The 16,817-nt window shown below is 42.7% G+C and overlaps 1 protein-coding gene across 3 annotated transcripts in view; it reads right to left on the bottom strand.

The window, feature by feature from the left end:
- Nucleotides 1-571: 571 nt before the first annotated feature.
- The window catches only part of RELCH (RAB11 binding and LisH domain, coiled-coil and HEAT repeat containing), a 122,147-nt gene continuing 105,901 nt past the window's right edge, over nt 572-16,817 (bottom strand). For all 3 annotated transcript variants that reach the window (XM_084618704.1, XM_084618703.1, XM_084618705.1), the window contains 2 exons: nt 15,038-15,108; nt 572-2,449 (listed from right to left, as the gene is read on the bottom strand). In XM_084618704.1, coding sequence (XP_084474830.1) covers nt 2,329-2,449; nt 15,038-15,108 — 192 coding nt within the window. In that variant the 3' untranslated portion in view covers nt 572-2,328. The remainder of the gene's footprint in view (nt 2,450-15,037; nt 15,109-16,817) is intronic.

Genomic DNA, 16,817 nt, shown 5'->3' on the forward strand with positions numbered 1-16,817 from the left:
TTCGCCCTTAATTGTATTGGTATTGCCCAGACTCCAGCCTACTTACAGTCATCCATACAGAGTCCATAAAAATACTACTTAGTGCTTGACTAGATTGTATATGGAGGGCTGTAATTCCTCATGATTCGCAAACATTCCATTTGACTCCAATTACACCAGTATTGTTGCACATGGATCCCGAGTCTTAGAATTTGCTTAGATGTAAAACATAAATTGACAAGGGTCCTTGGGACCTCATGAAGCATTCAGGACTTTGATGGACCTTGCAAGCTGTGCCCCATTCCTTTCCAGTCTTTCCAAATGTGGAGCTTTGCTATGGGAAAGCAACTCCTGTGTGACTTTCCATCTCCTGTCTTTCCAAGATGAGGCCCACATCTGTGCCAGGCATACTTTGTAGATCAGGTAATCTAACTATGTACACATGCCTGTAGGTAGGCACACACACACATGCACATACCACACTACGTATGTATAAAAAAAATAGAAATTGGAGGGAAACTGAGGAGATTCCTTGCAGCCTTTTGGGTGTAGCAATCTTTCTTTGTGATGCTTAGAAATAAACATACAAGGCTCATATGCAAAACTCTTTATTTATAACAGAACAATTGACAGGAAAGTTAGCCACTTCCAATTCTTCAGGAACGTCTTCATCATTTCACAGTCAGATAGTGTGTAAGAGCATAGTTATTTCATGGTAACAAGCTATGGGAAGGAACTCAGCTGCCTGTTAAAAGGCCTCTCGTACAGTGTAAAAAGGATTGTTGTGATATGGGTGTAGCAGGCTCTCACTTTGCAAGTATGTTGGGCAATGTGCATCCAGTGCCATTAGGCAAAGATACAAAGTAGTTAAGACTATTAGTAGTGAGTATTAGCTATGTGCTTGGGGAGCACTACATTCACATTCTCTTTCAGAAATCTATCCTTTCGTTATCTATCCATTCCTTTCACTTCCCCAATTGCCAAAAAAAGTTAATACGTCAAATTCTAATGGTATTGTGACCCTTTCAGAGAATCTCTCTCTTTTTCCATTTAGAATTTTTGTTTGACATGTGCACTTTAGTTTACATTCAGACGCTTACATTAACCAAAATGTAGTGGGAAGTGTCCATAAGAGCAAGGACAGACTTGGAATTTGTGAAGATGCTTTTTTGTCAATGTTCGTCAAAGGGATAAAAAAAACCCTAATAATTGTTAAAGACACTGCTTTTAAAGATTGCTTTTATTCTCTAAAAATAGGTATACGGATTTTAAAAAACACGTACATAATCTACTTGAGAATATTTTAGAGACATTTTGTATGTCACAAATTCTCATTAATTTATTATTTAAAATATTTTCTTCCAAAGTCTGAACTGAGGGTTAGATAAGCTAACCAGTCTAATTACTGCTTTTAGCCATCAGACTGCACACTACTGTGCAGCGAGGGGAAGAGGAGATTGCTTTTTTGCGTATGGTGGTTCTGTCTGTAGATGTCTCTAGTGCAGTGTATTGGCTCTGACCCGAGGATCTTACAAGACCCTGGAAGAGTCAGACCCTTTTAGCTTGACTACTTGGTCAGATTTATCTTGATCATCAATTTACTTTCTTTCATCAGGGCATGTGCCTTTCAGTAGGTAGACTAATAGTTAAAGTGCTTCAGTTAAAGTAAAAAAACAAACAAAAAACCCCTCAACAGATAGAAGAGGTTTATCTGGAGAATCTGATAAACTACTTACAGAATATGCACTGAAGTATCTGAAATGCTGAAAGTTTCCCATGGATCAATGTAGTGCAAGTAATTCTATACATTATGTGCTCCAATTCCTCTAGACTGGAAATGTACAGTACTTACAAAAACACAATCCAAAAAGCAGAGACTTGTGCTGGTGGCTCTTCCTTGTCATTTTAGAAACATAAAAAATTCTGCACTACTTTTTCATAATTTAAATACATAAGTAATCTCCACTTTTATTACTTTATGACAATGACTTCAAATTTACATTATTTTAAGTACCATTGTAATAGCTCCGTGTATAATACTTTGCTGATATCTTGTCAGAAAATAAAATAAAAAATACCTTTCACTATATAAAAATGCTGGAAAGACAAGAACACAGAACAGGGACTTGGTACAGACTATGAATTCAGTTTTATATCAACCACAGTTAACCCAAAAATTAACAGATACACAGCGATATTCAAAAGCAGTGCAAATATCTTTGGAGGTTAGAATAAAATTATACTACAAGAACATCAGACAGGGGAAATAAAAAGGCAAGAACTTCAAGTACAAGGAACCAGTCTGCATGAGGTCCATCTTAGTGTTTATTTGAATTTCTTTTCCAAATTTTACTTCTTCCTCTGAAACACGTTAGCCAACATGGCACCTGATGTAGTCAGCTGGCCCATTTTGTTCAAAAACTTGGTCTTTGTATCTTCACTCACAAGGCTTGCAGCAATTGACATTGAGCTAGGAAAGAGTTAAGAAATGAGTTACATAAGAGAACTAAAAAACTCCGAAGAATTCTGTGGTTTGCTGTTTAATAGGCAACGTAAGTGTCTTATCAGCACATTCATGGTTTAAAAATCATGAAAGACTAGGCTGTTATGAATAGCTATGAAAAAGCCACACCCAAGGACACACTTGGTTGACAAGTCTACATACCAGACAAACAACAATTTCCTTCCAGCCTGCACAGTGGTAGTGTGTCTCAAGCACCATCAAAGCTTCTATATTACTTGTGCACCTCCGGGTCCATAGCACACTCAACCCAAATGACAGGTTTCAGAGTAGCAGCCGTGTTAGTCTGTACCCGCAAAAAGAACAGGAATACTAGTGGCACCTTAGAGACTATCCAATTTATTTGAGCATAAGCTTTTGTGTAATGACACATCCACTCGCAGTCTTTATTCAAGGCTAATTTAATTTGCAAATGGGACACCATTAAATTAGGCTTGAATAAAGACGGGGAGTGGATGTGTCATTACACAAAGTAAAACTGTTTCCCCATGTTTATTCCCCCCCAGTTTCTCACACGTTCTTGTCAACTGCTGGAAATGGCCCATCTTGATTATCACTACAAAAGGTTTTTTTTCTCTCCTGTTGGTAATAGCTCACCTTAACTGATCACTCTCGTTACAGTGTGTATGATAACACCCATTGTTTCATGTTCTCTGTGTATATACAATCTTCCTACTGTATTTTCCACTGCATGCATCTGATGAAGTGAGCTGTAGCTCACGAAAGCTTATGCTCAGATAAATTTGTTAGTCTCTAAGGTGCACAAGTCCTCCTGTTCTTTCAACCCAAATGGTAGTTTTCCACATTCTTAGTTCCAGGAAAACGTAGCCCTAGAGGTCCTTCAAACAGAGTCCTACTGAAGCACTTTAAAATGCTGTTACATATTCTTTTGAATATCTTTAGAAGTTCTCATGTTCATGTTAGCTTAATAATTTGACGATTACTTCTCAAGGATGAATGCCTTTGTGAAGCATCCACTCCGTCACTGTCTAGTTGGAAATATAAACTTTAAGCCTTCATTTGTCCAAGTACTATAGATTTGGAAGACCACATCTAATCTCAAATCAGATTCAGAAAAGCAATAAAGCCAAAACTACTGAAGGTAAGAAACCTGAATGTGTGGCAATAGGTTTTAAAAAGCCATACAGTCACACAGACACTCCGCTGGAATTTGTAATGAACTGGAGTGTTCAACTTCTCGGTAAAGAGATAACGGTCACTACAGTAGAACTGTGTCACCAGGCAGAGCATTCCTATAAAGCAGTATCACAAAAGGCAGAAGTGCTAATAAATGTGCTGCACTTCCTGTACTACACCAAGACATTTGTGGTTAAAATGTAGAGGCAAACTTTCTGTCAACATAATGCAGCACCAAGTTTTACTAAAATTAAAATGGAGTCCTCCTTATAAAGCTCAGCAGGGACTCTGACTATTTGATAATTATTGAAGTGCTTACAGCATCCAAGTCCATAAAAATGAATTTCCTGAAATCAAGACACAGTACCAACATTTCAAACCTGCCAGGATGTCAGGGCAGGTCAAGTAAGTGAAAACTAGTTATAAATTGTTCTCCCATAAGCCAAAAAGGAAGTTACTTACCTGTAACTGAAGGTTCTTCAAGATGTGTGGTCCTATTGGTATTCCGAACGTGGGGGCACATGTGTGCCATGCGCCGGAAGGTTTTCTTAGCAGTGTCAGATGACCCACATGTGCTCTCAGCCGAGGGTATAATCAGCTGTGTGGGTTGATGCCTCTCCAGTGATCCCTCTTACTCCTGAATAGGCAGGTTCGCAGCAGAGAGGATGGAGGACAGGTATTGGAATACAAATAGAGACCACACATCTGGAAGAATCTCCAGTTACAGGTAAGTAACCTCCTCCTCTTCTCCAAGTGATAGTCCCTATAGGTATTCCAAACACGGCTGAGTAGCAAGAGTGATTAGTGTGGAGGTGGGTGCGAGGCTGTATGAGGAAATGTAGTCTGCAGTATGGCACAGCCCACTGCAGCGTCCACAGCCGCCCGTTGGACAATGGTGTAGTGGTATATGAACATGTGTACTGAGTGCCACGCTGCTGCTCAACAGATGTCTGGCCATGAGATGTCCACAAGACAGACCAATGTGACAGCGTGCATTCGTGTAGAGTGTACTGTAATTATCAGGTGGCAGTACATCGGATAGCGTGTAGCATTCATGGATGCACCCAGAGATCCATTTGGAGATTCGCTGGGAGGAGAAAGCTTGACTCATGGACTGGTTGGCAATGGTTTCAAACATTTTGGCCGATGCGTGAAAGGCGTGGGTTCTGTAGAGGCAAAACACCAACACATGGCTGACTTTGAGGGAATGCAGCATCCTGTGTGCATGGGAGGCATGTGGTTTGGGACAGAAAACAGGGAGGTGGATGCACTGATTAAGATGGAACTCTGACACCACTTTTGGCAGGAACTTAGGGTGTAGCCGTAAGGAAACTTTATCCTTGTGGAATACAGTGTGTGTGTGTGTGTGTGGAGGGGGGGGGTCAACCATCCTGACTGCCAGTTTGCTGACCCATTTAGCTGAGGTAATGGCCACTAAGAACATGCCTTTCATGGAGAGATGTGAGATGGAGCACATTGCCACTGGCTTGAAGGGTGCTCTAGTGAGGACAGAGAGAACGAGATTGAAGTCCCACCAGGATGTGGACCAGAGTACTGGTGGGAAGGTATTGAGGAGACCTTTCATAAAGCAGATGGTGGTAGGGTGCATAAACACAGAGGAACCCCCTCCATTGGGAGAGAAAGGCATTAAGGGCTACCAGACAGATCTGTATAGAACTGAGGCAAGGCCTGATATCTCAAGCTTGAGGAGGTAATTGAGAATGATAGTTATGGAGATTGTACTCTATAGATGCTGACAGCAGTGAAACCATGAGATGAATAGTCTCCATTTAACTTGGTAGCAGGCTCTGGTGGATGCCCTCTTGCTTTGGGTAAGGATGTGTTGCACCAAGGTGGAGCAAGCATTGTCTACCCCAATCCTCAAGCAAAAACCAGGCTGCAAAGTGAAGAGGGCCCAGGTTGGGATGCTGGACTCGGCCCCGATCTTGTGTGAGGAGATCTGTGAGTGTTCTGAAGCGGATCAGTATTCAGGTAGGGAGTCTGAGGAGGTCTGTGAACCAAAACTGATTGGGTAAGAATGGAGCTATGAGTATTATGGTAGCTCAGTCCCATTGGACCTTGCATTACGGGTGGATGGGAATGGGGGGAGGCATAGCAGAGGTCACCTGTCCAGGGCAGGAGAATAAGTGTCACCCTGCGAGTCCTCCCCCATGGCTCCCCTGGAACAATAAAGGGGCAACTTGCAGTTCTCGTGAGTGGCAAAGAGATCCCAGCGTGGGGTGCCCCATTTGAGGAAGAGGTAGTGAAGAGTGGCATTGTCCAATTCCCACTCATGGTTGAAGTAGAGAGTTCTGCTGAGCATGCTGGCCAGGGAATTTTGCGTGCCCAGGAGCTACATGACTTGGAGCTTCACATGGTGTTTGATGCACTGGTTCCAAAGGTGGATGGTGGACTCTGAACAGAGAGAGGGAGACTTGGTGTCATCCTTCTTGTTGACGTACACTACCGCTGCGATGGTGTCGGACATACTTGAATGTGGTGGGATTGAATGAAAAGAAGAAACACCTAGTACGCAAAATGGACTGCCCTCAGTTTGAGCACATTTATGTGCATTCTGGCCTCTTTTGGTATCCAGACACCCTGGTTGTGTGATGGTCTAGATGGACCCCCTGAACACCAAGGAGACTTCTGTTGTGATGGTGGCCTGCAGGATGGGAGAGGTGAAGGGGGTACCGACCACGACCTTGGAAGAGTTGGTCCGCCATGTAAGCGAGGTCAGAACCGCCTGGGCAATAGTGACTCTGGCCTCCAAATGGTCCATGTGGGGTCTGTAGATTGAGAGGATCCAGAATTGGAGGCAACATATGTCTAGATGTGCATGTAGTGTCATGGATATAAAGGCTGCCATATGTCCCCGGAGGGAAAGGCAAGGGTGGACCATGGTGTGTGGGTTGTGGTGCAGTTCTGCAACTATGGCTGTCAGCATTGTGAAGCAGTCTGCTGGAAGGAAGGCCCATGCCACAATTGAGTCAAGCCACGCCCCAATAAAGTTGATTGTGTAGGTATGAACATGGATTTCTCCTCCTTGAGGCAGATACCTAGAGTGGTCAGGAGAGCGCGAAGGGCAAGGATGGCAGAGATGAGTTCTTGTCGGGATAGCGCGACAAGGAGCCAGCTGTCCAGGTAGGGGTATACAACATAGTTGAGGCGGTGCATTTGGGCTGCCCGCGACAGTGAAGACCTTCGTGAAGACTCATGGAGCCACTGCTTTGCTGAAAGGGAGGACTTGGAAGTGGTAGTGGTAGCGTCCCACCTGGAAATGGAGAAATTTCTGGTGGGTCGGGTGAATGTTGATGTGGAAGTAGGTGTCTTTCATGTAAATAGTAGCAAACCAGGCCCAATGGGGAATCATACCACTAGAAGTTATCTTGAGAGGTCATCTAGTCCAGTCCCCTGCACTCATGGCAGGACTAAATATTATCTAGACCATTCCTGAGAGGTGTGTTTCTCTAAACTGCTCTGAAAAATCTCCAACGATGGAGATTCCACAACCTCCTTAGCAATTTATTCCAGCGCTTAGGAAGTTTTTCCTAATGTCCAACCTAAACCTCCCTTGCTACAATTTAAGCCCATTGCTTCTAGTCCTATCCTCAGAGGTTAAGAACAACAATTTTTCTCCCTCCTCCTTGTAACAACCTTTTATGTACTTGAAAACTATCATGTCCCCTCTCAGTCTTCTCTTTTCCAGATTAAATAAACCCAATTTTTTCAATCTTCCCTCAGAAGTCATGTTTTCTGTGGCTCTGGCTGGTATGGAGGTGGCAGCAGGATGGGCGGTGTGTGTGCTGGTGACTGCTCCGGGTGGGCAGGTATAGGGATGACCGTCGGTCCCTCCATCCCTCCAACCATGGAAGCTTGGACACCAGTGCGACTGAGTCAATATGCGACATCTCACCCGACCTGGTTTGGGGAGGAAACGATGCGCTTAGGAGCAGCCCTTGACAGGGACCTACTCTTATGCCCATGAGAGTGCTTCTTATGCTCATGCCTGGGCTTCTCCTTGACTGCCAGTGGAGTGCTGGGAGGAGTACTCACCGCCAGCGACGGACATGGCACCAACAGTTCTGGATCCGAGTGAGCATGTGGCCTCATGGCTTCCTCCATTAGATATTTTTGGAGGCGGAACTCCTCAGTCTGAGTTGGGAAAGATTTACAAATCGTGCAACGAGCTGCAATGTGAGCTTCCCTGAGACAATACAGACACTGCTGGTGCTCGTTGCTCATGGAGAATGAGCAGGGACAAGGAACAGTTTTTAAACCCCGGAGCATGGAGCAGTCCCAGGAGGGTGGGGGAAGGGAAAGCTTACCCCAGATGGGGTTTCACTATCACTAACTATAACGATATACAACTATCTATGCTACCCACCAAAAAACAAAACAGAAGCACAAGTACAAGACTGATAATCGAACTAGAGAAGTCACTCTCTAGTTAAAAAACTAACAGTGTGAAGGAACATGGGTTCTGACTCCACGGAGCAGTAAGAGGGAAGTGGAGAGGCGTCGACCCGCACAGCCTATTATACCCTCGGCTGGGAATACGAGGGGAGACATGATGCACATACAGGTTAACGGAGACTGCTAAGAAAACCTTCTGGCGCATATGTGCACCCATGATTGGGATACATATAGGAACCATCATTCGAAGAAGAATATTCTTTACCTGGAGCACAGGGGCACTCAAAGAGAAGACATTATGTTCTAGTCTATTTCCATAAACAAAAAAATAAAACCATGCAAGTACTTTACATCTCATCCTCACTTGCTTGAATACAGAAATGCATTTTTAAATGATAAAAGTATCACTTACGCCATAAGAGCTAGTTTATTATACATCACATGTTCGTGTTACTATTGCAGCATCCTATCAACCCTGTCTTTTCTTTTGATCTTTTTTCTTTTAGCTATTGAGTCTTGCTATTATCCTAGATTAAGTGCTGGGACAGAGATTGCCTTATATGTTTGTACAGTGCCTGCTACACTAGGGTCTTGACCCATGGCTATGGCCTCTATATACTACTGTAAGATCATATGCTGTAGGAATACTTTGAAAAACTTATTTGCCATAAAATGAAACAACAAATCAAATGTCTCAATATTATTCTTAAACTTTATTCTATAAACTTAACATTTCCCAATATCCAATTCTGCATCTGAGCCCCTACATCTGTATTTGGATGTCTAGATGTCCATTTAAGAACATAAGCGTGAAACCTGGGCTCACAATATCTCTCTCTTTAGTCAGCATATGACAAAAATCACCTTCTTACATAACGGCTCTGCATATATTGTGCTGATCTGACACTGATTAAGTGAATTTAGCGTAAATTTCATGATTTATAACCTTGCAAAAGTGAAAAGTTATCATAAAAAGATCTCATTGGCAACAGTCTATAGCAGAGGTGGGCAACCTACAGCCTGCGGGACCATCCTGCCTGGCCCTTGAGCTCCCGGACCCTCCCGCACTGTCCCCCCTCCCTCGCAGTCTCAGCTCGCCATGCCGCCAACGCTCTGGGAGGCGGGACTATGAGCTCCTGCTGGGCAGTGCAGCGACAGGGTAGGCTCCAGCCAGGTGGCACAGCTGCCAGACATGCTGCTCTCCACCGCATGGTAAGGGGGCGGGGAGCGGGGTTGTACAAGGGGCAGGAGGTTCCGGGGGGCAGTCAGGGGACAGGGGCAGTTGGATGGGGCCGAGGTTCTGGGGCGGGGGCGGTCAAGGGACAGGGGTTGGATAGGCATGGAAGTCCTGGGGGGGCCTGTCAGGGGGTGGGGGTGTGGATAGGGGTCGGGACAGTGAGGGAACAGGGAGCAGGAGGGATTGGATGGGGGTGGGGTCCCAGGGGTGCGGTTAGGGGTGGGGGGGTCCCGGAGGAGGCGGTCAGGGGAGAAGGAACTGGGAGGTTGGATAGGTTGGGGGTTCTGAGGGCATAGTCAGGGGGTGGGAAGTGGGAGGGGGCAGAGGCCAGGCTGTTTGGGGAGACACAGCCTTCCCTACCCGGCCCTCCATACAGTTTTGGAACCCCAATGTGGCTCTCAGGACAAAAAATTTGCCCACCTATAGTCTATAGTCTCAAACTTTAATATTAGGGAAGTATTTAATATATTTTAAATTGTCATTTAATGATATCTGGCAGTCTGAAAACATGGAGAGCCATGTGACCAGTCAGCTCTGTGGATCAGCAGCAATCTGCAGATCAGTCTGGGAACTACTGGTAGCATACTTTGCTTTTAGCTTAGCTGCTCTAAGAAAACTGTATTGTCAAGATGCAAGCTGGATTTCATAATCAATATCCCTTTGATTTGACTATCAAAGAAGGGGATAATGATTATATAAAGAATCAAAACTTTTACTTAATACCAGCTATTCAGGAACTAGAAGTCACTTCAACCTATGTTATTCAAGTCTGTCCCAGAAAAAACTGCTTTAGAAGGGAAAGTAGTTATTCCATGCATCAACAGTGAAAGGAAATGCACTGGGCTAACTTCAGAAAAGGAAGAAAGTCTGGGCTTGGAGACAGCAAAAGAAAACCAGTCTTAAACTGAGGGATACTGGGCCCGAAGCTACACAGTGAACTAATCAATAAGCACTGAAAGACATTTTATTTTCATTCTGAAAGTCTTTGTATGACAAAAGGTTTAGGGAAACATCAGAGTCACAAAGTGTGTGATCTAATATCTTCTGGTAAGAGAGATAATATCTGGTAATATCTTTTGATAAGAGAGACAAGCTTTCGAGCTTACACAGAGTTCTTCACATCTGGGAACGTACTCAGTGTCACAGCTAAAGAAAATGTCAGTTTCTGGAATACTTTAGAACTTAGAACAAATTCAGAATCGGGAACAATAAAGTTCAGATTTTCACGGATAACATTCTTACAACAGTATAACCCAGACAGGTGGAAACATTTAAAAACAAGTATGTCTGTGAAACATGTCCAGGATTACCAAGTTTAAATAGTTAAACATGTTGATCAGGTGAGATATCTTATAATTCGGTTGAAAGGTTTGAGAGGTTTTTTTTAATTGTAACAGCTTAAAAGCCAGTAGTTTATGTTATTAAATGATGCAGCCATGCAACAGTTCTTCTGTTTTCTCATAAAAATATAATTCATGACACAGAAAAATAGTGTTTAAATGTTAACTTGACTGATGTCTACATGTATTACATGCTATACAGTACTCCCTTCAATTTATGGTGAGGCTTCAGGCCAAAACATTCAGAAAATCCGTTCATATTACTGTGCACTTTGTAAAATCACTTTTTAAAAGTAAGTTGGTTATTTAAGATCAAACTCTTTTGTCGTATATAAAAATGAGTTTAAGAAAAACTGTCCATAAACAGCTTTAGGAGTTACAATACTTGACATGTTTTGTTTTTACATCACAAAAGCATATTCCTTTTGTGATCTCAGAATCTCTCTAATCAACATTTGTAATATAAGAGGTGAAAATATGGTGAGCTATAGTAAATAAATGTCTACAACTGATTTTGATTAATTTTATTTTTTATAAATGTATTTGGATAGAATAGTCCTTGCATCATGTTCCTAAACACTGGTAACTTGATTGCCTTTTGGCTACATTTTTATAAAGGATTTAAATGTATTTAAAAAAAAACAAACCACTTAAAGGGTATCTAAAGTTTCTAATAAAATGACCAAGTTTTGATTTGGCTTTAGGAGGACAGAGAAGTTTGTGTGGACATATCTTAAGTCATTAAATATTTTCTATCAAATTTCGACACGTTTTTGAAAAAATATTGCAACAAAAATCCAATACTGAAAAGATACAAAAAAGGGGAAGGTTAAACAAAGGAAACAAGCGTGACACGTTGTGAAGACTTCTCTTTTTCAATCTTACTTCTCAGTAGTTAGCATTCAAGAGGGAAATTAATTGGATGCAGCGTCACTGATGCACACGTAATACTTATATTTGTATCCACACTGCACAGGAAGTACTCAATGTGGTATCAAAATGTTTTCTTCAGTTGTAAAATGTTACATTTTGCTTCAAGTTTTTTGCTACTATAGTGCTCTTTACGACTGCAGTTAATCTAAAACAACCATTAGACTAAAGCTCCAGAGAGACAAAAAACAGTATGTCTTATTCAAAACCAACCCTGTCCACTTAGAGAGATACTTAATAGAAGAGAACACATCATCATCCCCCAAAGTAACTCCTCTGTTCAATTAAAAAGAGAAGCCCATCAATGCTTCTAAGTGAAGAGAGTTGCTTTTGACTTAAGGACAACTCTCTCACCTTCCCAAAGGAACCCAGGTTATGTTTACACTGCGTCACAGCACAGTCTGCAGGAGTGAGAGTTGCACAGCACACCAAAATGTTGTGCTCTAACTGCCCTTTGTGGCTGCTGCTGGCACAAGCTAAAAGGTACAGAGGGCACAGAGTGAAGAGAAAACCCTGGTAAAGAGTGCTCATTTGCAAAACAGGTGCTTCTCATTGTGAAATGAAGTTAGGACTGGCTGAATGGGGGTTTTCATGTTTATGTTTTTCAAAATCTACTAAGGAGGTACTGTGGCAGACTGTGCTGGGGCCAAGCTAAGCCCTCTTATCACAGGTGCTGCAACCAACGCTTATAATGGTGCACAGATTCTAGGAGTGAATCACTAGCAAACAGCTACTGTTAAAAATGCTTTACAGCCAGGCCCACAGCTTCTCCTTCTAGTCCTACCCAAAAAGACACCAGGGATATCTCTGAACGTGTCCACTTTTATCCTTTGTCTTTTCAGTTTCTCATTCTTCTCCGGTCAAAGTTTGTGTCACCTCTGCCTTCCTTATCTTTTCTCTGATCTATTTTTTTGTTGTGTTGCTCTGCGCCTCCTAGCCCTTCACTCTGATTGCTTTCCCCTGTTCCTCCTGTCTGGTTTTCTACTACTTTTCCTGAAAAAGGAGAACGTGCCTGAGGCTTTAACCACAATAACCAGTGCTTTGTCACCAAAGCAAAATAATGGCTACTTCCCTCTCCCTCCCTTGCTGTTTTGTTGCCTACCTATTGTGTTGCTCCTCCACCCTCTACTACTTTTCACGAGCAAATGAACATTAAGATCACTGAAGAACGACTGTACTTTGAATTATTTCATTTCGTGCCTGGTCCTCTCTCTCCCTCAATTCTGCCGATTTCACCCAGAGGAATGGGAAGAGATGGAGGTAGTGAAGGAGTACAATGAAAGGTGAAGAGTGCACGGTGAAATAAAGCTCTGAAAGGCTACTTCCTTAGTTTCCATTTACTAATGTAGTGTGGCACATGGCAGGTTTGAGCCTAGAAAATATACTAGTTACTAGCCCAATATGATCTCTGATATCTTTAGCCATATTGTTAAGAGAGCAAAAGAGGTACAAAATTTTAAATGCTGCTTTCTTTCTGCAAAGATTATAAAGTCTTTGAATTTATTCTCCCTCATAAGAGGTATCTATGACTAGCCACGAAAACAACACGGAGTCTGGTGGCACTTTAAAAACTAACAGATTTATTTGGGCATAAGCTTTCGTGGGTAAAAAACCCACTATGCCCAAATAAATCTGTTAGCCTTTAAGGTGCCACAGGACTTCTTGTTGTTTTTGTGAATACAGACTAACACGGCTACCCCCTGATATATGACTAGCCAGAATCAATTCACTTTTCATATACTACGACCAGTACTGAGAAAAAAGCTGGCTTAGAACCTAGGCATTGTTTAAAGTCTCGGTGGACTCAAAGTCAAGTCTTCAAGTGTACCTTCAAGTGTTGGTCTGATGCTAACCTCTGCAAGATTTGTTCAATTCTTGTTATATGATTTATTCACTATCAGCTACAGACAGTGCACAATATCATAAGCACTAATAGCCATGTTCAAGGGGCTAAACCAGATGTGTTTGAAGCCTATTCTCCTCTACATCAAAAACAGTTCTATTCAACAACATATATTTACAAACTCCGTCTTTCCTAATTTTCAAAGTGATTTGAGAATCAAGCCTTGTTACCTTGAGAAGTAGTTTTACCAATATTTTACAGATAAGGGGAGAGAGAGAGTTTAAGTGACTTGCTCAGAGTCACACTGAAAATCAGTGTCAGAGCTGGGAACTGACTCCCAAATCTCTTTCTTTGCCATTTGATGATTTTCTCTTTTTATAAGCCAATGCTGCTGAATTCCCACAATTTAAAGTAGGGGTGGGCAAACTATGGCTTGGGGGCCGCATCAGGCCCTCCAGACATTTTAATCCGGCCCTCAAGCTCTTGCCGGGCAGCGGGGTTCAGAGCTTGCCCTGCTCTGGCGGTCCAGCCGGAGAGTGGGGTTTGCCCTGCTCCACGTGGCTCCCAAAAGCAGTGGCATGTCCCCTCTCTGGCTCCTACATGTAGGGGCAGCCAGGAGGTGCTGCATGCTGCCCCTCAGCTCCCATTGGATGGGAACTGCAGCCAGTGGGAGCTGCAGAGGTGGCGCCAGTGGACAGGGCAGTGTTCAGAGTCGCCTGGTCATGTCTCCGCGTAGGAGCTGGAGTGGGGGACATGTCGCTGCTTCTGGGAGCTGCTTGAGGTAAGAGCCGCCTGGAGCCTGCACCCCTGACTCCCTCCTGCACCCCAACCTCCTTCCCCAGCCCTGATCCCTCTCCCGCCCTCCGAACCCCTCCGTCCCAGCCCAGGGCAACCTCCTGCACCCCCAACCCCAGTCCCACCCCAGAGCCCACAGCCCCAGCTAGAGCCCTCCCCCCTGCACCCGAACCCCCTGCCCTAGCCCAGAGCCCCCACCCCTCTTTCCCAGCCCAGAGCCCCTTCCTGCACCCTGAACTCCTCATTTCTGGCCACACCCCAGAGCCCGCACCTCCAGTCAGAGCCCTCCCACACCCCAACCCCCTATTTCATGAGCATTCATGGCCCGCCATACAATTTCCATAGCCAGATGTGGCCCTCGGGCCAAAAAGTTTGCCCATCCCTGACTTAAAGGGTCTCATTTACTATGCTGAAAAAGTTATTCAGTCCTGAAAATAGTCATTTACTGTGTCCAAAAGTATTTCTTCCAGTAGCCAGTTAGCATCTATGTCTTATTAGACATAGGACAATATTTCAATTATTGCTTCTGATGGGTCAGAAGCGTAAGAACAAAACAACATGCGAAAACAAGAACTTCATTTCCACCAAGTAGATGAAAGTGCACTGCTCTACATTATATACTGGATACAGCAACAACCACAAACTGAGTTTGGACAAAGTTCCTGAAATCTGCTTCTAAATATAGATTATGTCAAAACAGGATTCACAGGTGCAAGCCTTGGACTAGAGAACGGCACAGCACCCAGGAAGACACCCATTCAAAATTCTTTGACCATTATTTAAAACAAAAAATAAAAAAAGGCTGCTCCCCCTTCCCCAAAAAGCAGTCGATGCCTTACCCTTGTGGTTCTTGGACAGTCTTGTTTTCCACTTTCTGTTCACACTCCTTTATCATGGAGCTTAAAATAACCTAAAACCACCAAAGAGGAAAATAGGATTTGAAAGGTATGTTCTTCTAATGTTAATATTTCTGGTTAAAACTAAAGCAAACCGCCTCTAATTCTAGCACAAGCTAAGAAAGAGCTAGAATTTTAAAGGGTGCATTACATTTTCAAGCGCCTTTAAAATGCAAATAACTAATGACACTGTTCTGTGGTTACAAGCATCAAGACTATTTAGAATGTTTCAAGGAAGACATTTTTATTTAGATCGTTACTGTGTTCAAAGATGCCTTTCTTGTAATGAATCAAAGCACAACCACTCTGATTTTTCATCTTAGACCATAGCTTTACTTCATTTTTCAACGTACATTTATAAAAAACTTACATTTCTGGTCTTTACAGATTTATCTTGATAATTAATTTGCATCTGCATGCTCGGTTTTGGCTTATAGTGTTAACCCTTAAAGTTATCGTTAGAGGTATTGGGTACCAAAGTAAAGATGATAAAAGTTGAGATGGTATCCTGTGCTACTTTTCTTTTATAGAAAGGAAGTGTTATTGTAAGCTGGTGCATCATTACAATAGTGTCTGCAAGCGTTGCTATAAATTGAGGCCTGTGGGCACCTCCTTTAAAAATTCTTATTTTACAGGTTTACACATAATCTTTAAGACTGAATGTGAAAAAAGCAGTCTGTTGTTTCTGTATTTCTAAAGTGAGGAAACATTCTCTGTGTGCGCACGCGCGTACATGCAAACGTTAGGCATTGAATGTGGCTGATTGAAAAGGAGTCAGTTTTAGCAGAGATCCTGTGTTCTGGAATAAAGCATACAACACATTTGTCACAGATAATAAAAATGAAAGCTGAAACACTAAGGTATTGTCTTTAACAAAACAGAAAAACTGCAGTTGGAACAGTTATGTAAATCAGTAATAATGCATGGATTGACATTAAAAACGTATATCTAGTGCACAAACTAATCACCTGAAGCTTTCACTGGCTCATGGCTTGGCAGAAAGCCAAGGACTTTCCTTGATTCACTTCTTGGTTCCTATTGAGTTAATCATAAAGCCTCAGATATAGCCAAAGCCTGATGAAATCATTCATCCCTTCCTAAAGGATGAATGGTAAAATATGCAGCAATAAGGTGCCTGCATCAAGAGAGTCACCATCGCTACCAATATCCTTGCTGGCAGTCTCACAGAGAGTTTAAGGATAGAACAGGGCTGGAGATAGACACAAAATTTACTGAAGTTCTCAGAGCCATGTTATCTCAGCAGATCCACACCACTGGGAACATACACTTGAGTGTCAGAAGTCTTGGCACCATTAGGAAAGGAACAATCATTGGGGCCATATGCACACACAGGTCCAGTCCTCAACTGTGGTGTGAAGTTATCTGCAGGACTGAGGTTCTGGTTTACTTCAATTATTTTGAACATACTAGTGTTGGAGGACTACTAAATATGAAAGTATGCACGTGCAGAGGTAATATATTCAGAATTCCAATTAAAAGGTAAGCAGGCTTCCTATCTTGATCAAAAGTGTATTAAAATTTCTAAACTGTACCAGTTATAAGTTATATAAGTAAAAGAACAAAATCTTAAATGTATTCGGATCTACAGATATATAAAGAGCACCTAGCCAGGGCTCCATATGCTTTCCAGAATAAGGAACCCCTCACTAAATACCTGATCAGTAGCCTCGTCCCACTTTCTCCAGCCTTAATACCTTGAATG

The sequence above is a fragment of the Lepidochelys olivacea genome, assembly GCF_965140295.1.
Source record: "Lepidochelys olivacea isolate rLepOli2 genome assembly, chromosome: 2".
Classification (NCBI taxonomy): Eukaryota; Metazoa; Chordata; order Testudines; family Cheloniidae; genus Lepidochelys; species Lepidochelys olivacea.